Consider the following 26,913-nt stretch of genomic DNA (forward strand, 5'->3'; position numbering starts at 1 on the left):
GTGTACTATAAAAGAGAGTAATTAATAATTTTGTGTAGTTGTTGTCTATTGCTAGTTATGATTTTGGAGGTTGGGCAAGTCTTTTTCGTTAACAATCGTAGGCTCGTAGCATATGGCCTCATTTTAAAGTACACAAATTCTCATTATAGACGAACAGTATCCGTCTATACGTATAGACGGATACCATTTCCCCTCACAAAATACCCATTTACCATAAAGTGGGAAGCACATGGGGGTGCCCCACCTTGTTCCCCCTACCCATTTTATTAGAGGTCTTTACCCGTCTGTTCGCCCCACCTGTCTATACCAAGACCTATTGTTTAAAGTAGGAGTGTTTATTCAATGGCCTGACTAAAGACCGGACCGGATCACATATTTTATTTGGTTCGGTCTATGATCGACCTATTTATATAAGTTTGTTTTTTGGTTCGGTCATTGACCAAATCGACCGGACTGCAGACTGGACTATGAACCAAACAATTGTAATGAGGATTTTAAAATTGTACCACTTACATATATTTCACCTACTCGATAATATTACTTTGTTATAAATTTTGACATATCCTACTACTCTAACAAAATAAATTTAGGACGTTAATATAAATTAAAATAATCGTTGAAATAATAAAGTTAAAAGAAATATACTATTATTTGGTCCATATGATCTGGTTCGATCTGGTCCATACGTTTTTATGGTCCGATCTGGACCAGACCAATAAAATTATGGTCCTGTCCATGGCCAACATTTTACACTTGTTTGATTTTCGGTCCACTAAATTAGCCTCGTCCAATCCGGTTTAGGACCAATAAACACCCCCGTTTTATAATCGGGGAAAAATTCGTAATTCTAGACCTAAACAGAGATAACAAATTGTTACCATACCCTTCAAAAATCCTACAGTTGCTGAGAAGAGACATCGTAACGTCGATTCTTCGTCTCGGAAACCATAGAAATCATCGCTCTTTCCTTACTCTCTTCTACTCGACCTCCCCAAACTCGAAGCCTCTCTGATGCTTGTTTTACCTGAAAATTTACCATTTTCAAAGATAAAATTGTATCAATTTCGTATTTCAACGACTTGTACATTTACCGTATTTACCATATGAAATTTTAATGACAAAATTGTACGTAAATTACCTCTTTATTCCAATTTGTTTTGTGAACTATGAGAACAAGAACAATTGTCTGAAGTGTCGTCCCACAAATCATTCCTAACCAAATGCCCTGCCACGGAACTTTTCGTAAGACGCAATAAGATAATGGGACATGAAATAAAACCATAGAGGAGTCGAACACTTGGTCGATATGACCGAGTTAAGTTCTAATCTTTCAACTTCAAAACTTTTTTAGTTGGACATCAATTGATAATTCATTAATCCGTCATATAATTATACTCCGTATATACAAGTATAAAACCATCTCAATTGATAATTCATTAATCCGTCATAAAATTTATTACCTCGACGCCTAAAGTAGTCTTGTAACCAAGTAATAACCCTAAAGGCAACCCAACACCATAGTAGCAAAACAAATTGATGTAAGCAACCAATGCTTGCCACCCTCCACCAACCGCGACACCTGAAAATTCAAAAATAAAAAATAAAAAATTGAAACGGAGCGAGTATTTGTTGTTATATTTGAAATTATTATTTATCTAGTTTAATAATGAATTTATGTTATCTAATGGTATTGAACTTTATATCGCACACGTTAGAAAAACCGATGTTATTATAGTAATACCTGCAATAACTGGTTGGATACTATTAAGCACCATAGTAATACCAACAAGATAAGCTAAATGCGCAACGGCTCTTTGCATTTCTCTACTGTTTGTGAAGATTACGGCAAAATGGTCCTTTGTTAGCATGATTATACACATAAATAGGAACCCGATGAAAAGCGACTGCGCAATGGTGACGGCTACTGCAAACTTGGCCGTTCTTGGATGTCCTGATCCAAGCTCATTCGCTACTCGAACACTGTATCAGTTGTAAGTCGCGAGTAAATTAACTTTACAACCCAAATCGGAAACTATAACGTAACCACTCCAGAACAAATGGTTACTTTTTATTATAAAATGGTTATTTTTCTTCCGTCAGAAGGGGGACCAACTGCTCGCTTACCTTATAGCCGCATTGATTCCTAGGAAAAATACGCCTTCCCATCCAGTTATATTCACACTGCATAAGAAATTTTAGACGTTACCAAAATTCGTCAAAACGATTTTATCATCACTCAAATCGAGTCAATTTAGCCAATAAAGTCATGGATCAGTAACACTCATGACCTGAATTTGAAATCCGTCAACATTAAAATTAGCCAAGTGGCATGAAAGCAAAGTACCAAATAAAGTCATGGATCGGTAATACTCATGACCAGACCTGTACTCGGGCCGGGTTCTCCTGATCAGACTCGGGCTTGGCCGGGCCGGGCCGGACTGGGATATGCTTGACCCGTGCCAGGACCCGAGCCGGGCTGGCGGGCGGGCCTTACCATTTTTTTAAAAAAATATTTTTGCTAAAATGGCGGGCCAGTGTCAGGCCGGGCTGGAATTTCAGGACCCGGGCCAGGCCAGGGTTAACGCCGGGCCGGGCCAAGTTGCATAAAATAACGGGTTAAGGCGGGCGGGGCCAGATCAGCCCGTACTAATGCCAGCTCTACCCATGACCTGAATTTGAAACCCGTCAACATTAAAATTAGCCGAGTGGCTTGAAAATAACGTACCAAATAGAAAGCGATCCGATTGAGATAACAGGGTCTTGAAGTTGGCCAGTAAGAAGCATAATACTCATAAAGTACCAAATATCCAAGCAAGTCATCACAGCAGAAGCAACAGAAAGCTTAACAAAAGGCCAAAGGTCCTTAAAAGCGAGCCAAGAGAACCCGGTCCAAGCATCCTTGCAGCAAACCTTCATATAAACAAACTGAGCCAACGCGACAACCCAAGCCGATACATTGAAGGCGCAAGCGGCACCAGAGGTGCCCCACCCAAACACCTCAATGAACAAGTAAAGTAAACCAACATGGGCTATTAAGGCCACAAACCCGATATAAGCCGTAACTCCTACCTTACTCTGTGCTTGTAAGAATTTTTGGGATGGGAAATTAATTGCAAAAGCAAACATTTGAGGGATACATTGTTTGGTAAATTTCCCGGCTAGCTCGGCAATTCTCGGCTCCTGGCCGAGGACCAGGAGGACCGAGGTTGCGTTTGAGTATAAAGGCAAGAGTGCGCAACACGTTCCTAATAGGATTAACCAAGATCTTTGTGTGTAGATTCCTAACATGTGGATTTGCCCTGCTCCGAATGCTTGTCCACATAATGTCTCTAAGGCACTTCCCATTCCTAGCTGCGCATCGTCAACATTAAAAGCGCGATTAGACTATAATAAATCTCCTGATCGTAGAGTCCGACTCCCGTCTCATTTTCGCGTTACATCTGAGATATTCTCTCGTGTAACCCTTAACTTTTTCATTTTCTAAAATGTACCCCTCTTTTCTTGCAAAAAAACTTTGACCGTCAATAACTCTTGGCTACAAGTTCAGAATATGATATTTTTTTTTTTCAAATTTACTGTCTTTAAGAGGTCTTCAGTTTGAAAAAGAATTCACCGATGTATCAACTCGTAGTCAGGAATTATGGTCGGTCAAAGTTTATTCGTTAAAAAAACTTTGACTAACCATAACTGCCGGCTACGAGTTCAAAGAGCGGTGATTTTTTTTTTTTTTCAAATTCAAGGTCTTGACGAGATAATTAGTTTGAAAAAAAAATTATCGTTTTCTGAGCTCGTAACAAAGAATTATTGTCGGTCAGAGTTTTTTAATGAAAAACGAGGGGTACACCTTAGAAAACGAAAAAGAAGTTCAAGGGTACACGGGAGAATATCCCAAAAATTTAATAAGAGGATGATGCGTTACAGGATAAAGGTAGTGAGACACAAGATAAACAAAAGCGGCACAGAGGATCTGAACGCATACACAGAGGATCTGTATCGGGAGAAAAAAACCGACTTATAAAATTATTGCGGAGATTTAAAAATCTTACCAAGAGACCGAAGACAAAACTTCCGAAAACAGAAAAAGCTACGGTTACAGCTGAGAGCTCAACATCTCCGATATGCCCAACAAAGATATTAGTAAAAGAATTGGTACCATAATTACAACATATGTTAAAAATAATTGGACCTGCAATCAACCACATTTTTGTAGACTCTATCCTCCACACAGACACGATATCTCGAAACGACCTAATAGGAGGGTAATCACCTCCTTCCTCGCCCCTCGCCACCATGACACCTAATGGTGTAGGGTAGAGATCAACCACGGTGGGTTCTCCACCGATTAGTGGTGTGTCCATTGGTACGTCTTCCATGCCATTATGTGCATGGGAGGTCGACGACACTGCAGGGGAGTTGAAGGCATTTTTGCCAGTTTCTAACTCCCCTGCTTTGTGTGTCGAAAGTTCTAATTCTTTACCTATTTTTACGACTTTTGTTAGACTCAAAGCATTGAAATTTCGAAAAAATTGAATGAAATCAAAGCTGTAAGACTATAAAAATTAGGATTATAATTTCAGAGTGCAATATGTTTTATCTAGAATTAATAATAAGTATATCTACGTTTCAATTGCAATTCTCATGCATTAAATTTGTGTACAGTTTGTAATTTATGCATATGCTGTATATAAAGTTGATTTTTGTAACATTTCCATCCAATTTATTTTGATTTTAATGTGCATTTACAATAACTTGTACTGTACTACTACTATGTAGTAACGGAAAAAATCTTGATTCTCAAGTGAATAATTAGTTCTGATAAATTTTGTTCTAACTACATGGGATTTGTCCCATATGGCCATATGGATGTGAGATGATATTTAACCTGTTTTATTATTAAGACGGATTCCTCCATCTTTAGGAAGATAAACTGGATTTGGCAAATGTCTAATTTGCGAGAGAAAAAGGATTGTACATCGGATGTACTACATCATATTTAATGACTTTTTGAGTTTTTGTGTATTTTTTTCGAGTATTATAGAGTTTATAAATTACATTTTAGTTTTATGATATCAAAAATCAATTTTTTTTGAGCTTATATGTAATTTTTTTGAGTTATAATGTAACTTTTTGAGATTAAAGTTTAAGTAAATAAACTCAAAAACTTTAAAATAAAACTCAAAAATTTTAGTTTAAAACTCAAAAACTTTATATTAATAATGCTAAAAAACTATAACATCTGATGTACTATATCAGATGTATAATCCACTTCCTGAATTTGCGATCTGTTTTGCACTGATCGTACTCACCCCTCTACGGCATAGGTGATAAGACGTGAATATGGCTCTAAGAGTCGATAGTTAACACCGATGTTTATTAGACCTGAGAAAAATTCGGAAGATTGGATTCAAAATCGTTTCTTGTTTCTACTGGAAACTGGAAACTGGAGGGTCAAGTTCCGACTTCTGATGGCAGTATATGGAACGCAGAGAAAATCTGAGTTTATTCTCCGTGTAAGATTTGGGCAAACAGAGCAGACTAAAATATTCAGAGCTTCGTAGATCTGTCATAGGATGTTTCCTCCTTCCCCAACCGCCCAACCGTGTCGTTTGGATTTGGATTCATTGATTAAATGCTCAATGTGATGGCAACCGAGAATATATTCAATATATACTTTCTATATTCGATATATACTTTCTGCAATACGGTTATCAAAGTAGATACTTTGCTAGGCCTATTATTTAAACCTTACGAGTCACCCGTCAGTCTTGAGTAAGATCGTAGTATGTATGAAACATTTTACCGCGATAGTCAGTACATGAGTAACACAAGACATAACCGAGTTTTCATTCGAGTTTTCTAGTTCTTTAAAATTTTAGTTGATACTCTTATGTTAGTCACAAGCTTGCAATTTGTTTGCACACTAATATGAGCAACAAACTTGCATAGTTGTTTACTGAACCAAAGAACAGCAAAACGTAAGCTAATGAGGTTACAGAGTAAGTAAAAAACGCGAAATTCTACAAAACATGAGACAGTTGTCACCGTAAATAACTGGTAAAAAGACTACAGAAAGCAGTCAGACATTCCCAAAGAAGGCAAGGCGTCGTCTGGAGGAGGACAGAGTATCATCTGGAGAAGGGGAGGGGAACAAACGGGACGAAAAGAGCACTATCAACCAGTTACAGCACATATATATGAACTATTCAATCTGTAAATAGAAACTTCACCAGTCAAAAAAGGGGGGAGGGGAAGGACAAAGTAAAGGGGCCCTGATAGAGAGCAACCTAAAGAATTTGAAGACGGAAAAAAAAGACAGGAAGATGATTTTATGTACAGAGAAAATAATTTTTTTTGTAAATACAGGACAGTACAGCAAGCGCTAACCATTGCATCCCTTTGCAGTAGTCCGAATGTAGCTTGTGATTGAATAAACAATTGATAATGCATTGTCGACTTCACCATGATGAACCACTAGTCATGATCTAAAAGGAAGCTACTAATCTGTTTATCAAACGATTTCCTCAGTGTTGATCACCTGGATGATCAAATATCATTTCCTGTTCCATAATTGTTAACGGAAATTCAGTTATATATTCTGGTAGAAAATGGAAGCTATAAACACTGTCAAGAATTGTAAAAACTCTCTTATCTGATAGATGAACCAACTCAACCAAAACCTTAAGGTGATGATTGAGGCCCAACTATTATAAATATTCCTATTACGCTCCCTCACTCAAATGCCCGTTGGGCTTGAAGAGTGGTTGGTTGTGCACCGGCTCCCCCGTACCGTGTGTTGGGTTTTCTACTTCGAGTTTTTTGAGGAGTTTTGAGGTTGCCAGGATTTGAACCCGTGACCTACGGTCACACTGGCTCTAATACCATGATAGATGAACCATTTCAACCAAAACCTTAAGGTGATGATTGAGGCCCAACTATTTATTGTAAATAAATAAATAAATAAAACTGATGAATGCACATTGTTAGTAAGGACAGACCTTATCACAAACTGGGCAAGAATCACTTCTCTCCATCCACTCAAGAAGGCAGGACAAATGAAAATCATGATCACAAGTTGTGACCATCTTAGGATTGTCCGTGTCATATTCTGCACAGAAGTTCATTATTTCACAATGTAAGTTATTTTTCGGAAGAACGGTGCGGAAGATGTACCTATGTAGTAGCGTTCTTTATTCAAGTGGAAAAGGAACTCATACCTTCAAGACAAATAGGACATGCCTCCTCTTCTTCTTGGGCTGAGTGATAGACCTCAGCCCGCTTTGAAATTTCCTGGTCAGACTTAGTTGGCGATGCAAGCAAGATATCAGCAAGTGTTTTTCCCTCCGGTTTTCCAACATGACCAACAGGGGTAAGTTTGTCATAGCTACCAGCAGTTTCACCGAAGGCTATAGACTCTAGGGTTTGTCTACCAACGTTGCCTTTAGGTCCTTGACTTCCACGAACATGAGTTGGAGTTTGTGGACGTCCAAAAAGAACATTAAATGGGATTGGAGCAGGAGGGGGACGGAAAGTATCAGGGCTCGATGTGTCCAAGTTCAGCCCTACCAAGAACCCTGTGGGAAGACCGGATGCTGTTCCACCATACGATCTCAAGTTCTCTTGTGCTTCCAAAGACGGTGGACACTACATGAAGGCAAAAAAATAGTTTAATAATGTAACTGCCTGCTATCACAAAACCCACTTCCCACAACAATTACAACAAAAACAGAGAACCAACTGACGATATCATGATGACACAGACAAAAAAACATCATCAGTTTGTTAAAGGTTTCACTACGAAACCTATCATGACTGCAAGACACAAAATTAATCCATGCAAATAGCAGAATGGGCTATAACTGTCAATTTAAGACGCGCAAACAACATAGAAGTAAAATGATAATAAAATTCCCCATCCTCTATTCATAGAAAATAGGAATTACAAATAACATTGCTACAGTGCCTCTAGGAATCTCGCAAACGGCAAGGTAATGAAGGAACACGTGATGTAAACAGCCATACCCCCATATTAAAACGAGAAACTCATAACATATAAGATAAATATAGAACATCTAAAGATGACACATTAGTCCTTTGAGAGATGTAAACATTCTCCAGACTGGTCTAGCAGCTGAAATTTGCATCAAGATGTGTCTCAGACTCTCAGGCCATGCTTCCTTTACTCTGTGCTCAATCGCTTCATCTAGAAGATGTTTAACCTGACTTCACCATTCTTCAGTCACAAGAAGAAGAAATTGCATTGATCAAGGTCTCCTCCCTCATAGTGACCATGCACAGAGGGGCACATACAGATAGCCAGCAGATGTTAACTAGGAGAAATTCCAACGTGATTGCCAGAATGATAAGAGTGAAATGTTTTAAGGACTATCTAGACAGCTATTCTTAAATAAATATATCTCAATCATGTACAAACTGTCCCGAAAAAGTATATTTGCTCAAATACATGCGTATTCTACGCAATTCAAAAAACCAAGATGTACTCTAGAATAGAGATCATTCATCACTAGATACACAGTAGTAACTTTGAAAGATACTGTAAGTTGCTATTTTATATCCCAAAAAGTAATTATCAACAAAATACAAACACATCCTTTCAGATGTGTTATAGACTCCTATACAATGCTCTAAGACTGAACTCTGAAGAATGGTTAGAAAATAGAAAATTTAAAAGAGAAACAAACTGACATAATAATATACAGGTGTTCCGTGGTGTAATTGAGTTTTTCTGGCAGAGCAACAGCAACCTCCCATTGTTTTCCAAAGTTATTTCTTCATATCACATTGCCCTCTGTCATATGTCATAGGAGCAAACCAAAAAAAAGGAAGTCGATTAGAGCTCACCCGAATTAAGACTCGGCTTAAGACAATTTATTACAAACTAATTCAACACCAAATCATTATGAAAACATTCAATCTAAGACTAAGAGTTACCAAGAACTGTTCAATTGATATAAGCTATTAGAAAGTATTGCAGACAATAGTGGAGAAAATGGGTTAGAACGAGATGACTTGAAGGAATCATGGAAATTAGGTGACAAAATACTGATTACATACAACACACTCGGTCTGTGTGACTTTTGAGCAGTGGCAGAAGTGCATTAAAATGCTTTTCTAGGCTTCCCTAATCATTTGTAAGGACCATAACGAATCATTCATGCACACTTAAACCCGTTTGGTTTTGTGTAAATGTCTTCATGGATACCTATTTCCCTTCTATGGTTTATATTATGGCAAGAGTTGAGGAAAATAGGGAAGCAAAAACCAATTTCTTCCCACAGTAACATATTTAATATTTATAAACAAGGCATTCCTCCCTCTTTTCACACCAACTTTTTGTACATACCAAACGAATAAGGTTATGTTTCCATAACTAAATCGTTCAGTTGAAATAACAGTACAAGATGAGCTACTTAGAACCAATAGCGGATTCAGAAAAATGTATTCGTGGGTTCCCTAATACCTATTTCCACATGAAAATATAAACTTACTCTATTTCTATCTAAAGATTGGACTAAAAATACACCAAAAAATTTCCGATTGCAGTGTCCCGGGACCCCGGAAAGAAGCCCCTGGCTTCGACACTGCTTAGAACACAACACAAATCACCTCCTTGTTCAGATAACTTCAAGAGTTCTCTCTAGTCAACCGCGCCCCCCTTGCTTACAATGACAACAAAACACAGAATCAAGAATTCGAGCCCAATCCAGCACAGACTGTTCCCATCACTAATAAAAATCAAACTACCTAAGGTTCTCACCCAAGCTAATTTGCTTCACCCAAAACGCCATCAAATAAACACAAATACGACATGATTCAGCACCGAAATCCAAACAAAACACAAACAACACAGATTTAGATTTCACATTTCCACCCCCAAATTCTTTCCACTTCACACTACCCAAACATTTCCATAAATTGATACATAAATAAATCATGCACCAACCATGACCAATTACAATCTATACAGCTATACTTAAAACAGTTAAAATATACTTCAATCATATATGCAGTATATTAAATGCATTCCTCAAAACATTTCTTCATAAATTATACAATAAACATCTACAACTTGAGCTTAAACAAACATCAACCAAATTAATTATAACAACACAAATTAATTTACAAGCTCAAACGACGTCGTATAACACATATTTAAGCAATTATTAAGCATTAAACAATGTAAACGAGCTAATTATACATATAATTATGAATTAAAACGAACAAATTAAAAAAACGGCGACAATTCCGTATAACAATAATTCAACAACCAAAACAAAACGACAAATTAATTGATTAATTTAATACGCAATAGTAATTAAGAAGAAATAAGATATGAACCCTAGAATTGAGAAAGAAAGGTAAAATTGGGGGAAAAAGTGGGATTAACAGTTACCTGAGGAATAGCTGGGGAAGAGAGAGAGAGAGAAAGGAAGGAAAGGAAGTTATTAATTTAATTTAATGAAGAGTGATGAACTACAATTTCAGGAATTTGTGTTTGTTTTCTGCGTGTGAATGGAAGTTATGTAAACGGAATTTTGAACCACCTTACAAAAATGACCCTATATTCTCGAGTTTGTTACGTTTCACAATCGATTTAAATAAATTTAAAATGAAAAAGTAGTTGTGAGATATCACAAAATAACTTTTTTTTCTTATAAGCCAGAGTATCTGAAAAAAATAGAATTGAGCTGATAAATTTCTTCGTTTTTCTTACATGAGACGGTTTTAGATTTTCTGTGATAAGAAACAAAAGAAATATGTTGTACTCTGTATTTGAAGTTAAAGACTTGTGTAGTTATGTAGTATGTACATATGTTTTGAAATGTAAGGAAGAGTATTTTATTTATCATAATAGTATTAAAATCAATCTATTGTTTAGCCCATTTTATACTGTAGTATTTTAAACAGATGATTGTTCAGTTAATTTTCCATAAGACGATCGATTAAATACTTGTGCTGGTCAATATAAGACAAATCTCTTTTTATTTATATTATTTAAGCCGTTTTAAATTTAAAATCTCATCTTAAATAAGAATTTTTGATGCACAAAATCTCATTATAGACGACATATATTCGTCTATAATTAAAGACGGGTCAAATACAATACCACATTCTTAATAGGCCAAACAACAAGTGGGTTGGTGAAATTTAAAAAATGCCACCACTTTATTTATTTAACGTTTTTTAGTATAGACGGATATATCCGTCTATAGCAAGACTAGTTGTTTGTGATGAGGGTCAAAGAGATTAATTTTTTATGTATATATTAGGAGAAGTGAAATGGAGGTAAATGAATAGTCCTAAAAAGAAGTGGGGAGATGTGGACTGTTTAGTGAAGTAGTATCGATTTGTGGGCGACAAAGAAAGCCATTCCTTATGATGTCGGCTTTTTCCGAGTAGTTGTCCTTTCTTACTTCCACTGTTTCAATTCATACTATAGGACCATTTTATGCATGTATTAATTATTATGGTGATATAATACTCCATATTTAAAATTTAATTAATGAGAATATACTCCTAATAACAAATAAGATAAATAATTTATATTAAGTTAATTACAAAAAAAAAAAAAATGAATATATAATCGGTTGTGGAAATAACGTTGAGAATTAAGCTCTAAAGTGAGCTATAAAGATAACTCGGTATCTTTATAATGAAAAACTTTTTTGCAATTTATCGTATAGTATATTAGCTACGGAGTATTATGTGAAATGGCTCAATACTTTGACAAAATTTCGAGTATCATGAAATTTTTGTTTACTACTGTAGCTAGCCTAGTATGAAATCATAGTATATATGTATTCATAGACATTGATTAAGTATGTTGCTGGATTTTTTTTTATTGATTTGTATTTTATAATAATCTCACTTAAGTTATTGTTATTTGATTAAAAGTTACACTTTGAGTGTTATGTCAAAGCGTCACATAAAACATGTCAGGTATTTTTAACAATGATTGCAAATAATAACAATATACTATTGTGAATAAAAGTATCGATCCAGAATTCTCATATTCTAAAAGATAATCAATTTTGGTGTTATTAACCTTAATGCCTTTTTTCGATTGTGGATGAATAAGAGATTGTTTCGACTTAACCTTATATTTCGGGTAATTAAACTTCGGTAAGGAAATTCAATCGTATTCGTGCCCATAGATTATAATTTATACCAATTTGAAATACATTGGATGGTGTAGAAAAGTATTTACGGAGTACATTTTTCCAATCTTTTTCGTTTTCCTACTTGTTAAGTTAATATTTTTGTTGGGTATAAATGCTATGCTTTGTAACTTTATTACTCAAACTTCGTGTTTAAGGTGCTATTACACGCAACCTAACATGTTTTTGGCACGCCTTTAGTATGACCTTTTTGTTCTTCTTTAATTTGATTTTTTGGTTCAATTTCCTTTTCCTCGATGCTCAACTAGCATATACTCTATACCTCTTTATAGGTGGTTCCGTTCATTTGGCCTGATCCATCCCCCGCCCGTTAAATAAGCGCGTATGGATAAGGGATTTTAAGAAAAATATAAAGGTCCGACCCACTAATTCGTCCCAAACCGCTAACCCGTTTGTCCGTGGGCCAAAAATGTAACATGAGCTCGGCCCATATCCGGCCCAAACCCGCATTTGAACACCTCTAAATATACTCGTATATAATAGTTTGACTCAGTTAAGTCTTGCTTAAAACGAAGTATTCTTCCAATACTACTATTTCCTCCGTCCTAATCAATCAATAGTATACGTTTGCTCTATTTCCCTTCACATAATAAAGTACACAAATTCTCATTATAGACGGGAGATATCAATATATAGTATAGTTATAAACGGGCCAAATATCAATCCACTTTAAGCATAAGATAAGCAACAACTTGCATGGTGTGACCCAAAAAATGTCACCACTTTAAGCATATTTGACCCGTCTTTCACTTTAGACGGACTTTAAACGGATATATCTGTCTATAGTGAGACTAATTGAATAAAGTAAATGTGATTTATTAGGATAGAGGGAGTACATAGTTCTAACTTCAAATAGAAACAAAACATTTGTCATTTTCTAGACAACTTGCCATTTAATTTGGTATATATTTAGGCCCTGTTTGGTACTCAGCAGATTAATAATAGCAGAAGTAGATTAATCAAGCAAATTATAAATGACAGATTGGATTGACAGATTTGACCAGTATGTTTCAATTAGCAGATTTAATAAAAGTGTTTGGTAATTATCGGATTTAGGTTAATAGATTGTTGTATCTATATGTAAATGGTTGACAGATTCAATTTTCCCAATCTACTAATATGAATATGCTGGGTGGAGCAGCATATTAGAAAACAGTAGATTTCTTCAATCTACCGTTTCAATATACCATTTACCAAACACGTAAATTAGTAGATTGGTGAGTCAAACATGCTAAAAGGCTTGAATATGCTAAAAATTCACCAATCTACTGTTTACCAAACACCCCCTTAATTCGTCTTAAGTTTAATTAGTATGTCAATTACGAAAAACGACATAATAATATGCAGGCTTTTAGTACTTAGGGTAATGGCAAAAATTATAAGGGCGGCAAACTTTTAATTTATCATAATACGGTAAACTTCTAAAAATTCAAAGATTTTACTTAAAATATCATATTTTTCGTTGTTAAGAAGACTAGAGCATTTGATAGCTTTCTTTGGTTCAACAAAAAAAAGTCAAGTGTCACCTAAAATATTGTTTTTAAAACATAATAAAGTTCAAAAATAAAAATAAAAATTAATAAAATATTAGGGAGCTTAAATTACACAGTTATTGCTAAATAATCTTTTGCATGCACTACCGAATTCTTTTCATACACTTTTGGTACGTATCCTTACATTCTGAAATATAAGAACCTGTTTTTCTTTTAAAAAAATGTTTTTTTTTTCATTTGTGAACAGGTCAAATCCTCAATCATATCGAATTCAATAAGTTTCCACCATTTGGATAACCCACAATTTATGATTGATTTTGTGGACTATATTAAGAAAATGACAAATCAAATGATAAGCACCAGGAAAATATTATAATCTAAATAAGGAAAACAAAACATAATAAGTAAGACAATAATACAAACATACTTATACGTTGTAAGATAATAATTGGCTGCTAGCTAGTGTCATAAATTTGTCCAATCATTAATTATTTATGTTCTATACAACATTATTTCTTATCAATAGTACAAATAAAAGGACAAATTAGTTTAAACTTAAGACTACTCAAATAAGATATAGAAGTAGAAGTATAAGACAAGCAAAACACATTGAAATTAGACTTGGAAAACGGGTTGGGTTGGGGTCAATTCGGGTTCGGGTTGATCAGGTTTGCAAGAATTCAGGCCGTGTCTGGTCATTTACAGGTTGGTTGTTTTCAAGTTATTTGGGGATAACAATCAGTTTCCGATAATAAACATTCGAGTCGCGTTAAATAAGTTCGGGTCTATTGGGGTTTCGGTTCAGATGCAGGTCCTTAGGTCGGGTACGGGGCGGGTTCGGGCCAGGTCAGTTTTGCCAGGTCTAATTGAAAATAATAAAAAGTTTGTCCTCGTCTATACATATGGCATATGGACGTTATTTAACCCATTTGAATCTTAAAACGGACATACCATCTAAGGAATACCTACTCTATTTCTTATCGAGTTGGAAAACAATTGCGTGCTTCTTTCTAACACCATTATAATATACAAATGTAACTTAAACATTACAAAAATGACATGCATATATTTGAATCCAATTAGAATCTTTGATCAATTTCATAAGTTATGAATCAATACCTAATTGAAATATCACGAGTAGTATTAACTATTTAATAGTTCAAAGTATCTGTTAAATGTCATTATCAAAAAGGACAACTTTGATACTCCAAATAAACATCATCAAAGACATTTTATGAGTCTCATAGCTAATAATATCTTGATAATTTGATGTTAGATTAGACTATCTTTTTCAGATTTTATGATTAATTGCGTGAGTATACGTAACAATACAAAAATTAATGTTCGAGATGAGATACTAATGTAATCTATGACTGAAACACCTAAAATTTCAGATTTCATTACCCTAATATTTATATCGGATTGCCCTAAGGGCACATGATAATAAGCTAATTAGGGAAGGTTTGTTGGGAATATATCATGACAAATTAGAGATAAAACACATATTTACCATAATTAGTGGTATAATGTTGAAAATCTTTCCATACTTAACTTATTAACTAAGGGCACATGTTAGAAAAATCTTATTTATATTTACGGAGTATATTACTCTGGTTTATCGACCTCTTTGTTAAAAGCCACCAAGACAGATACCCGTACTCATATAGTCGTATATAATATATCGTATGATTAATTAAAATGACCTTTAAAAAAGTACACTTCGTCTCATTGTAGACGACCACTATCCATCTAAAGCTGAAGACGGGTAGTGGTCCTTTTACAAAATGCAAGTGGAAGGACAAGTGGGGTATCTATTTTCCACCCACTTACATTTTGTGAGAGAGACACTATCCATTTTCAACTTTAGACAGATAGTGTTCGTTTACGACGGGAATTTGTGAAAAAAGAATTGGACGTAGGAATCTAAGTCCAAATTGATCATCACGAATCTAATAGTCTAGTTACCCCAACAAAATCTGGGCATCCCTGCAAAAGTGCAAAACAAAATACCTCTGTTGACAAAAGACTCCACATTCCCTTTAACCGAAAGCAACTCACATATCATATTCTTTGTACACAAATTCTCATTGAAGACATGACATATCCGTCACAAGCTTGTGACGGATACCACTTTACCTCACAATGTACCCACTTTTTCTCTCTCTGCAACACTATTCATGTGGTCCCCTTTCTCCACTAACCCATTTTGTTACCATTTTATCTCACAAAATATCCGCCACAAATGGTAACCCGTCACAAGGGAGACCAATTGTTCTTTGTATATTTTCATTTCCCGCCATTTTTTAAACGGTACTTTTTATCATTACCAATCTATGTTCTCCACGTGTCACCCTACCGCAAATCTACACCTTACATTTTAAATTTCAGGCATCCGTACACCTCAAACGATCTATTTCTTACACAAACGGGTAAAAACCCAAGTCACAGTACCTCATGACTCGGATCTTTATTTGTTAATCTCGGTGTAAGACCATTGACCGTTGTACTTACTTACCATCAAGCCACATATAAGATGACAAGAGTAAATGACTCGTGCGAGACAGCCTTACATGAGAGAAGTATACAAAACATTAACACTTCAGAAAAAAAAAAGAAAAAAAGAAAAAAAAAAGGTAACTGAGAGGTAGCTGACCGGTTATCAGAGTTAGAGCCACCTAAGATTATGAAGGGCCGCCATTCACGCGTTAGGTTTGAAATACATTTATGCATTAACACAAACTGTAAGATTTATACAATAATTAGATGATTTATTTTCTATTGTTTGTAGTTCTATGCCGTACCAAGTGCAATTACACGAGATTCACCAAGAATACGAACCTACTATAGACTCTTAAGCCTCCGCCTTTTCATACTCCATTCCTAGGTTTAAACGGTAATAAAAAGGCTAAAGATGCTACCGTTCATCAATGTGCTCTGCTCTGTACATTACAAAATTATTTACACTTCTCTTATCCGATGTCCATGTGCCAACTCCGGCCTCCCCTTCAAAGGCTCGGAATAATGCCCTATTGTTAGACGCTATGTGAAATTGAATCCTGTCGACTCAGTTCATAGTTTCCAGTTTGTGGTCTCTGGTTGTCAGTGTTTGTCGTGGAAGGTATAACCTTCGAACATAGAAAGAGGAACGAAGATGTATATATGCTAACATGCCAAATGCTGCAAGACAAGGTTTAGCACCAAAAAGTCAGTATTTAAAAATGATGTAAAACTTTTTATTTTACTTTCCGAGGTTTGAGTTAATTCAATTTGGTGTTCGGAGGCTTCATTAATTTCAAATTGCGATAGGTTTGAGTTATTATCCACAAGCTAGTCGACTAAGTTGCACTAGAAGCCCGACTAGCAAAACTAGTGCAAAAAATTGTTCATTATGCTTAAAAATAGTTGTTATTTGGATGAAATATTTGGTGATTTTACGGTACCCGTCACCAAAAATGATAATAGGTCAAACCTCGGGGTTACTCGGTGAAATTTTAGCGAGATCAGTGAAACCAAAAGATTAAGGAGTATTTTTTTAGTGAAAACTCAAGTCCCTCATTAGTGAAGTGTTTTATTAATATTTTCGTTGGTGCTTTTTGCTGGGAAGGCGTGAAATAAAAGGCAGCACTATGCAGTATGCATCGTCAGGGGAGGAATACCTGTGCCAAATCCAATAATTTATGCTGGTTTCAAGTTTCCAGCTAATGGCAGCCATTGACAGTGCAATAAAACCACCAAGCATAAATCCCCAGCGAAATCGTTCCCTGAGCAGCTTGATTACATTGTGAAGTGATGTTCTTATCGTGTCCCAACTGAAATTAACAAAGCGAAGTATAAGTCAACTCGACCAAGTATAACACGTATTAAACCAAAAATCATTTAATATTAATATTAATCTACCTAATATAAACATGAGATTACAATGACCGAACTCTAAGAAGCATATAACCATGACAAAAATATAGTAGTCTACATATCATACACCCAAAATCGGGTACTTAATAGTACGGAGTATATCATATAACAATATTACACTAATTTCTCAAGGGCTCCTGTAAATAACAGGGTAGGGTAGGGTAGTGAGTCGGATGTATGTAGCCTATCCCCGTTGTTAACAACACACAGGCAGTTTGCGCATGAACCACAACAGTAATTATGTCGAAAATTGCATTGATTCTGCTCCATTCCATATATACTACTCGTATATATTATACCAGTATGTATCAGTAAAAATTAAAAAAATTGCGTGGGTACATACTCAATCGGGATTCAAAAATCAAAACCCCTCGTCCTCAAAAAGTTGTTTTTGGGTCCCTTTACAAGAACAAAAAACAATTCTCTCCCATACATATGAAAGGAGATGAAGTTCAAGATATTGAATGTCAATCACCTGTAAAGTGCACTCAAGCAGAATCCTGTCGAGAATGAAAGAGATCTGTATTTAGTAGAAAACTCTATGAGCCAACCAATAAGCAAACCCGTGGCCCCGATCACAATCACCAGCCATAGATTTGCTGACCTGCAATACAATGTTCAGCGATGTCAGAATACGTATGCACTTACGTGTATCTTACTTGGATTTATTTTTTAATCCTTTTTTTTTTCTACCTGGTAGCTCCAGTTATAGCCATTAAGGCTGTTAGAATTGATAGAGCTGCATGAATCGTCCTCTTTGAAGCTTCGTCAATAGCAGTCAAGTACACAAATGTACTGATCACCGCCATGAAAGACAGCCAAAAATCCATGAACTGTTACCACACAGTAAATTACCAGGTTAATAGAGGGCAATTCTCGACATATGTAAACTATCAACTCCAGTTCTGCAAGAAAAGCATTAAACCAGGCAGCAACAGTATCCTGACCCAGAAACATAGTAAAATACTGGTAGCTTATGCTTACTGTCACATGACTATTACATAGAAATAAGAGTACTCTCTTATGTGCACTGGCGAATCTATGTAGATGGACAACGAAAATCAACAAATCGTTTTTGTCCAACTTTACATTTTTTGTGATACAAGTATTTATAATCTACGGAGCAGTAGTATATCTTTTGTAATAACCATTGTTGTCAGAATCTCGATTCGATCCTATGATTCTACGATTTTACGATCCAAAAATGTTTGTCCGATCCCAGATCCTACGATTCTATCATGTTTGTAGAATCTTACGATCCTATTTATTTGAAATTTTCTAGAGGTAGGATCATAATACGATTCTACGATCTTACGATCCTACGATCCAACTCCATAGTAAACATATTAAAATAAATTTTTATATAACGACATCGTAAAATCCAAATTTCATGTCATTTATAGAAACATGTTCATGAAATAATACTAAACTAATTAATTATCAATATTTTGGGTATAAATAAGTGTTTTGATATTCAATTATGTATTTTTACCAAATAAAAAACTATATTTAGTGAATTTGTAGAATCTTACGATTATACGATCCGATTCTACCGATTCGATTCTACCCTCCCCATCGATTCAAGGTAGAATCCCGATCCTGACAACATTGGTAATAACTTAATATTTTCAAGGGGGCATCAGAAACCAAATTTTCAGGGCCAGCCACTGCTTACTTGTAAGACAGTAAACTTTAATACACACCAAGCTCCCACATCACAAGCGTGATAAAGCGCGCTAGAAATTCCACTTGACGTATAGATAACCCACTCTGCATATGCCTGCAGCAACAAATTGATTTAATTATGTGCGCAGAAATATAGCCATTCTTTTGAAAATTTTGAGAATCTAATATGGAGTATATTATTGTATACTTCGTATATGACTAGCTCAGTATATAATTTCTTGAAATATGAGAGAAAGGTATATTATTCCATAATATCAGCCCAATATTAACAAGGTCTCTATGGTGGTTGTATCAGTCAGACTGACATGTGTCCATATCTCGGACTTGCCTTCTTCCGGAGAGCCCAATATGCAGGAAGGATGGCAGCAGCATTTGATGCAATAAGCGAAATCGACTGCCATTTGTGACCTGCACCAGTCTAACGTTAATATTGCGTGCCCCAAAATGTATCCACATCAAACTCATTTCCTTCTACCAAGAAATAATGACATATGCAACACATAATTTCTCATGGTAATCTACTTCAGTTGGGATATCATAATAAGAATTAAATTCTTTCAACTGATCAATTGACATAATGACATATGCAACACATAATTTCTCAAAATAGCACACAGAATCACCATTTGCTATGTCTTAAAATGATGGAGAATACCAAACATCAACTTTTTTATGTAATGCCGACTGAACATTCATATAAATAAGCATTAGAGAGGAACTTGCAAAATTAGGGATTCTCCATGGGTTACAAGCTTTATGTAACTTGCAGGATTCATCTCTGGTTATAAGCAATGGATAAAATTGAAATTGAAAGTTCAAGCTCACATCAGGATAAAAATGAAGAAAAACTTAGCTGTACGGTCACTCTACGGAAGAAGGTTTAAAACAAGGCCTAGGATGCAAAATTGCAGAGACATCTTGTTTTATTATGAATGGCTATATTAATACGACTCGGCTGCAAGGGTTGGACAAGACATGGTGTCGGTGTGCTGAACATGACTACTTTGTGAAATAAAAACATGTTTTTGGACCAAGCTGAGATGTCAAATTGTCACGCCGTCTCAGAATGTTGGAGTATCGGAAATGCGACATGCAGTCGAAGTAAGGTGTCGAAGTGACATAAATTAAAAGGTAGATTAAATGTATACCCTGTTGTGTTACAAGTTCAATGCTGCAATCAATTCCTCCATGTGTCTTGTCACAGGTACAAAAGCTAAGAAATGCAAGTAATCAATTAGAATGGATAATATAACAAATGAGAAGATACTCAAAATTACAAACGGAAAGTAAATAAGGCAACTACTGCATTTACCTGTATATCGTCAAGCCACTTTCATCAACAAAATTTTGGCATGAACCATGACCAGAGCATCCCTTAGGACACCTTTCCAGTGAAACAGACATTTTTGCCTGCTCAAAGGGTGCAGTATCAGTCGAATACAGATGCTTCAGGCCAAAACTCCAGGTTCCTTCTTGGGCATATAAGATATAGAAATCAACCGGATTTTTGGTTGAATTAGAAAGGTCAAAAAAACTTGTGCCATCACTGTTGTTGGTCGAATTAATATAGTAGTAATCCCGTACATTAACAGACGGAAGGCTGCCATATCTCAAATATATCTCAAAGCCAACTTTTTTGTCAGATATTAATTTGAAGTGCAGGTTTCCTCCAGCGGCACCACGAGGAATGTCTAATACGAAGTAAGTCCAAGTTTCTCCTAACATGCCTTCCAATGAAGAGTTGGTTAAAAGGGGTTCAAGAGGAAAGTTCCCTGATCGCACATCTCCATCCGGTGGCACATAATAAGATTCAAATGGAAATGGATTTTGCCTCGGCACTGTCTGTAAACAACTCTCAGTCCATTAGAAAATTATTCCTCAAATGATAGAATGTACTATAAGTCAATGTGATAGATTAAGACTTAAGAGTAAATTTGAAAAATCAGCACAAACCACTGAGACACCATGTGTAAATTACGAATTCATAAATACCTTCCACTTTTGTATTTACACAAAACTAAGAAGTGGAATTGCAGTACCAATACTTGTATTTTTGTTCTTTTCTTCTCCCTACGGACCAATACATTATATTCCTCCTTGATATGCAAAAAAGAAGAACAAAAATAGGAACATCGGTATTTCAATACATACTTCTTAACTCTTGTACGTATAGCGCAGGAAGATATCAGTGAATTAGATGGAGCATTAAGTTATCAACTACTAGTCCTTTCACCTGTTTTCTCTACATTTGCTTTCGGCACAAGATTGTTGGAGACGAAAAATATGTGACGGGAAAATGTAGTGAATTCCAAATGAATAAAAGGAGTAATTTCAAAAGCATGCGTAAATGAAAATAAACCGAATAGAGCCCATACTCATGCAAGCATTGCTGTAAAATGGACAATGGTAACACTGATAATAAGTACAAGAGAATAGAATCCCAACCTGAAGAGTGTATAAGTTTGAAGAACAGTTAGGCCCCGCTTTTCCAAAAGGGCATTTAGACACCTGCCAATCTAGGGAATAGCAAACCGTTGCAGAATTATCCTGAAGACCATCCAATCCTTTGGTTGTATTAAAAAGGAGAATAGTGATATACCAAGTTCCCATCTTTGGTAATGGGATCACTAGAGGGCCTTTACTCAGGTCACCAGAATAGTCATGTATGGCCGCCAGAGCAATTGCACCATAACGAGCATAACTCATTAAACCGTACTGACCAACTTTTACAGTTCCATTCAGATTAATGTCGGTAGCTGAGATGGACATGTGATCTGGCGTGCCAATAACTTCCAAGGAATATACTATCGTATTATTGTTTCCAAGGCAAGAATCTTGAACAGAACTTCTACAAGCTACATCATCTACAACCCGGATTGAGGAATCCGAAGGAGAATTATAATTAGAATGAGATTCAGAACATGAAAGTGCTGTGATGCTCTGGTTACAAAACTGTCCCCACAAGTTTGCCAGCACACATCCTTCTACACTCACATTTGCAGAGAAGGAGACTGGAGTTCCTCGACTAACCTGTATACAGAGGAGTATAAATTGCTAGAAGATTTTGCCACGGAGTACGTTTTTTCCAATATGATAATAAGAAACCCATAAATAACTACATAAGACGGTCTTACGTGAGAGATCAACCTATTAATGATATGGAGTGTGGCAAATGAATATGGAGTATTTGGGTTGCTGCCTCATAAATTCAAAATCTCTCTCACAAAAAAGGTCGGACTGTGGCAAATGAATATGGAGTATTTGGGTTGCTGTCATACTTGCATGCGTGAGACCGTCTATGTAAGAAACCCGTAGAAAAAAGAAAGCCACAGAAACAATGAATGCTGCTATACACCAGAAATTAAATCATGAGTAGCCTCAAATTTCCAGATGGCTCAAGTCTTAATTTTCTAGATGTTCATGTTTTTCGTATGGTTAGTGTTTATAGCGTAGAATTCTTCTAATTCGAGATTATTATCTTAATTCAAATAATATTTTTAGCAGGGTAGCTGATTAGTCATACATCTATTATATAAGGGTTTTATAATCGTCACGTAATAATTTAAGGATACCAGGACATAATTGTTTTGCACATTTACACATCTTAGATTTTGTTATTCATAAGATATAGCAACATAAATCATATGCAGCTTTCAGAAAACATAACCTTGTTGGTTTAGCCGTTCCGGTGAACACTGGCCGTGAATAAGATCCAGAAAAAGAAGCAAGCAATGATTGCGGCTTTTGTAAAATTGGGACAATGAAAAGCAGCATGAATGCATGAGTAAACAACAATGAATAGACCATACACGTATGTTAACATAATGATTATCAACGATGGGAAAGTGAGTATGATTAGCCAACTAACTCTGGAGAGAGTTGGAGACACCACTAATTCTACCTTAATGGCTCAAGGTCCATATAAAAGGGTATGCTTGGGTAAAAAAGGGGACGGGAGGGGATAGGAGGGAAGGGAAGGTGGGGAGGAATGGATGAAGAGATTTTGATTTGCCTTATAGGAAGGAATGGAAGGATCCATTTTCCCTTCCATCCCTTTTCCCCTCAAATTCTTCTATAGAGTTAGACTTTAGAGAAAACTCAAAGAGAACTCTGAATAAAATAAGCATTCAATCCAGCATATTTACTTACCATCTTTGCTTGAGTCCTCATAGCACCTACTCCGTTGAAAACTCCGACAAACCAGACACCAGGGGTTATCTGCAAAAACAGACTAAAAGGTCAGAGTGATAAGTCTAGAATTTATATGCTTACACATCAAAGCTCAAGATCTTAAAACCTGTTCGTTTGTCAGCTTCAAGAATATTTGTTTCTGCAAAGGGTAGCAACGCTCGGCGTCTTCCCGGCCTTCAATAGTTCTTACCGTCTCATTAGAAAAATAACTCAAATCTGTACCAGGATATCATTTGCCAAACCTTCAACACAAATGGAAAAAAGATACAAGCCGACGGCAATTTGTAGCACTCCATAAACAGACGAAAAGGACAATAACTATAGTAAATGCATTGAATAGCAGGCCTTCACCTAAGTGGTCTACGGCATTCTTTGGGAAATCTGGCAATGGAAGACTTCCATCCCTAAAGCATACAAGTGGCAGCTTCTCCTTAGAAATCTTTTCCACCTCTCTGGGGGTCTGCAAAAGTTATGCGCGGAGTATTGTTAATTAGTGAGTACTAACATACAAACTATTCACATCTCATAATCAATTACAAAACTCGGGTCAGACCAGTAACTATTGTCTGTGGTTAAATTATGTTAGGGCTTTGAAGATTAAGGGTCATCTCCTTGAGGAACCTAGGATACTTCAAAATCTCACAAACTCGTCACATTCAAACTTCAAAGAGACAAGGATCAAATTTCTTATACAGTCATAAGTCATGACCAGTAGTCCAGTACGTAACTGTTCAAATGAATTATCTTCCAAGATCCGACAAAAAGAGCAAAATCAGAGAGCTTGCGTCATAGCAGACTTACAGTACTCTACATACTTACAAGGTCGACGTCTGACTCCAATGCAAGAGACAGTGAAGAGAACCATGGTGGCAAATCGACTGCAAAACAAAAAATCAGTAAGAATTGCCAACCTGGAAAAAGATATATGTTCATGTACTGATGTACTAGCCCTTTAGCCTGCTTTAGTAGCCTACTAACAACAGGGTACCATTCCACTCGGAACATATGCATTTTTATCAAGAATTGAGTACTATTGAGACTACATCCAGTGCTTCATTCTAAACAAAAGATGAGAGCTTTAGGGTGTGTTTGGATTGAAGGAATTGGAGGGAAAAGAAAGGGAGGGAGAGTAGTGATTTAAAATCCCTTGTTTGGATAGCAAATGGGGGTGGAGGAAAATGGAGGGTGAGAGATTTGAAGGGATCCAATTTCCCTCCTCCAAACCTAGTCAAAATCTCTCCACAATAGCCAAGATTTGGAGGGAAATTGTATCCAAACATCCACACCCCATTCCCCCTCCCCTTCCCTTCTCTCCCTTTCCCTTCCCTCCTTCCACCTCCCCTCTCCTTCCCTCCACTTTTACTATCCAAACACACCCTTAATCTTCTGTTTCTACTCGAAAACTCAGCACATATTACAATATTACAATTTTAGGTAATTCAAAATTATCGAGGTTTCTTAAGTGTCTGCACAGATCACCAACCGTTTTAGGATGAAACTTCACTTAACTTGTCGACAGTTTGCCACACCTGCTTTACGGGTCTGCTGTCGACAACTCAACAAAAAACACCTCAAGATAGCAACTTCATAGGGAAGCCATCAATGTATTTGCAAAATCCTTTTTTTTTTTATTAGCAGAATCCCTTTTTTAGAGTATCAAAACAAGTTAACAGCAAACTGATTTAACCAATGGCGGTTCGGGTTTCCCCATCCTAAATTCCTAATACCTCTTTCATTTCTCCTCCCCAACTCCATGCAATACATACACTCAACAAAAACACATGATCCCATCACTTTAAACTGAAAAGAACATCACAAACTTTAAAAAGCATTAATCTTTTTCACTTTAACCATAAACATCAATTACAATTACAACTTAATTAACAACACACTCAAAAAAAAGACATAATCATGCTATAACTCAAACAATCTCATATAAACATAAACAAAAATAGTCCTCTAAAAGGCAATTTTACACAAATATTGTATAAAACGGATCCAAATCACAAGAAAGTCATGCCCATATTAGTGTAAAAGTTCCCAAGGTAAACAAATAACTGGGACGAAGGGAGTAACCCGTTTTACAATAAACTTGTATAAGACCGCCTTACACAACTATTTACGAAACAAAAAAGGGTAGAATAATCAAACCTCTAATGTAACGCCATTCAAAAGGGTTAAGCTTAGTATGAGGGTAATTGAAGCTGGAAATTGTTAGTGAATTATAAGGAGGAAGTGGGTCCCCTATACAAAAATCATAGGAACCCAGAAATAATATTAATATTAAACATAAATTAACATAAAACCATCTGAAATTCACATGTTTAACCATGTTTCATTAATTTCTGCAATCAGTTTAAAGAGAAAGAAGAGGGTTTATTATGTGAGGGAGTGTTTTAGTGAAGTTCAAATTGTTAAGTAGAGATTAGTACTCCCTCTATTTTTCTATATATGACTTTCTCACATTTCGAGACACACACTTCTCTCTTCAATATCTCTCAAATTATATGCTTAAATATAGTGATATGTATACTCATATGAAAGAATTTTTCATAAGGAATTTAATGGTATAATTTTTATAATTTTTTACCAAATATATTTTTGTAAATATTAAAGTCAATGGTTCGCCTCGAAAAAGCAAAACGTCATATATTAAAAAATGGAGGGAGTAGTAGTAATTAAATTAGGAGAAAATTGAGGTTGTTGAATTTTCTATGAGTATTTGGTGGACTTGTTTGAGGGAATTTAGGAAGAAAAAATTAGATTATAAAATTGGTAGTGTGAAGAATTTATGTTTTATGGAAAGTTGAAACTAATAATCAAATCAGGTCTTACTTAAGACGTCTTAAGAATTAAACGGGTTAAATATCACTTTATTTGTATATATGGGACACATTTTTTGTCATTCTTAATACATTCTACTTATGTCCTATGTGTAATATTTGATCCGTCTCAAGCTTAAGATGAATATACCCATCTTAAATGAGAATTTGTGTTGAAATATATATAGACGTATTTTTTCAAATACGGATGTCTATTTGTACTAATGTAAGAGATCTGGTTTCCTAATCTGATTCGAAAATGCAATATTCACATTACGAAGTGTGAGACATTAGGAAGTCTAGTAAGACGGAAACCCGACTTGGTTTAGCAATTATTTCCAATATAGTACTCTCTCCATGCCCCTGCCGGTTAATAGTTTATACTTTCCTATCAAAGGTATATCAGTCAATAGTTTATACTTTCCTTACTAGTTTTTTTTTTTTTTTTTTTTTCGGATATTTCCCATGGTACCCTCGAACTTTGGCAGATTACACATGGTACCCCTCTTTTTAAGTTTCTACATGTGGTACCCCTGTATTTACGTTTTTCTTTCCCAAAATACCCTTGGCAGATTTCCGTCATAACACCGTTACTATTATTGACTAATGACT

At 35.7% G+C, this 26,913-nt stretch overlaps 3 protein-coding genes across 4 annotated transcripts; all 3 read right to left on the reverse strand.

Moving 5' to 3' along the window:
- Nucleotides 1-1,436: 1,436 nt before the first annotated feature.
- Nucleotides 1,437-4,358, reverse strand: LOC141587384 (protein DETOXIFICATION 34-like). The gene is made up of 5 exons (XM_074408862.1): nt 4,047-4,358; nt 2,726-3,351; nt 2,125-2,181; nt 1,742-1,980; nt 1,437-1,579 (listed from the first exon to the last, which is right to left on the reverse strand). The coding sequence occupies exons 1-5, from the start codon at nt 4,356-4,358 to the stop codon at nt 1,437-1,439; spliced, it is 1,377 nt and encodes a 458-aa protein (XP_074264963.1).
- Nucleotides 4,359-6,165: 1,807 nt separating this feature from the next.
- On the reverse strand, nt 6,166-10,651 carry LOC141586109 (putative E3 ubiquitin-protein ligase RHB1A). The gene is made up of 5 exons (XM_074407240.1): nt 10,412-10,651; nt 8,704-8,806; nt 7,215-7,641; nt 6,996-7,105; nt 6,166-6,557 (listed from the first exon to the last, which is right to left on the reverse strand). The coding sequence occupies exons 2-5, from the start codon at nt 8,767-8,769 to the stop codon at nt 6,522-6,524; spliced, it is 639 nt and encodes a 212-aa protein (XP_074263341.1). The 5' UTR covers nt 8,770-8,806; nt 10,412-10,651; the 3' UTR covers nt 6,166-6,521.
- A 5,768-nt stretch (nt 10,652-16,419) lies between these two features.
- Nucleotides 16,420-25,914, reverse strand: LOC141586110 (uncharacterized). 2 transcript variants are annotated; one of them, XM_074407241.1, is made up of 14 exons: nt 25,631-25,914; nt 24,299-24,357; nt 23,831-23,939; nt 23,586-23,695; nt 23,438-23,506; nt 21,734-22,318; nt 20,601-21,130; nt 20,437-20,501; nt 19,617-19,696; nt 19,278-19,382; nt 18,296-18,435; nt 18,078-18,206; nt 17,347-17,499; nt 16,420-16,867 (listed from the first exon to the last, which is right to left on the reverse strand). In XM_074407241.1, exons 1-14 carry the CDS (start codon nt 25,809-25,811, stop codon nt 16,723-16,725), a joined length of 2,460 nt encoding a protein of 819 aa, XP_074263342.1. In that variant the 5' UTR covers nt 25,812-25,914; the 3' UTR covers nt 16,420-16,722. The 2 variants fall into 2 exon arrangements, with proteins under 2 accessions (XP_074263342.1, XP_074263343.1); XM_074407242.1 differs by having other exon boundaries at nt 24,299-24,555; nt 24,856-25,645.
- Nucleotides 25,915-26,913: the final 999 nt, after the last annotated feature.

This window comes from Silene latifolia, chromosome 6, assembly GCF_048544455.1.
Source record: "Silene latifolia isolate original U9 population chromosome 6, ASM4854445v1, whole genome shotgun sequence".
NCBI lineage: Eukaryota > Viridiplantae > Streptophyta > Magnoliopsida > Caryophyllales > Caryophyllaceae > Silene > Silene latifolia.

What these genes read in the sequence shown, in the direction of transcription:
- LOC141587384 (XM_074408862.1), bottom strand. Translation starts at nt 4,358, where the DNA reads ATGGACACACCACTAATCGGTGGAGAACCCACCGTGGTTGATCTCTAC. An exon ending in ATCGGATCGCTTTCTATTTG is followed by an intron (nt 2,182 to 2,725) that starts GTACGTTATTTT and finishes TTTCTTATGCAG; the next exon opens with TGTGAATATAACTGGATGGG. An exon ending in TATCCAACCAGTTATTGCAG is followed by an intron (nt 1,580 to 1,741) that starts GTATTACTATAA and finishes TTGAATTTTCAG; the next exon opens with GTGTCGCGGTTGGTGGAGGG.
- LOC141586110 (XM_074407241.1), bottom strand. Translation starts at nt 25,811, where the DNA reads ATGGTTAAACATGTGAATTTCAGATGGTTTTATGTTAATTTATGTTTA. An exon ending in CAAACTTATACACTCTTCAG is followed by an intron (nt 21,131 to 21,733) that starts GTTGGGATTCTA and finishes AGTTGTTTACAG; the next exon opens with ACAGTGCCGAGGCAAAATCC. An exon ending in ATTGGGCTCTCCGGAAGAAG is followed by an intron (nt 19,383 to 19,616) that starts GCAAGTCCGAGA and finishes TTGTTGCTGCAG; the next exon opens with GCATATGCAGAGTGGGTTAT.
- LOC141586109 (XM_074407240.1), bottom strand. Translation starts at nt 8,769, where the DNA reads ATGGGAGGTTGCTGTTGCTCTGCCAGAAAAACTCAATTACACCACGGA. An exon ending in GAACACCTGTATATTATTAT is followed by an intron (nt 7,642 to 8,703) that starts GTCAGTTTGTTT and finishes GCCTTCATGTAG; the next exon opens with TGTCCACCGTCTTTGGAAGC. An exon ending in CTTGCCCAGTTTGTGATAAG is followed by an intron (nt 6,558 to 6,995) that starts GTCTGTCCTTAC and finishes ATTATGGAACAG; the next exon opens with GAAATGATATTTGATCATCC.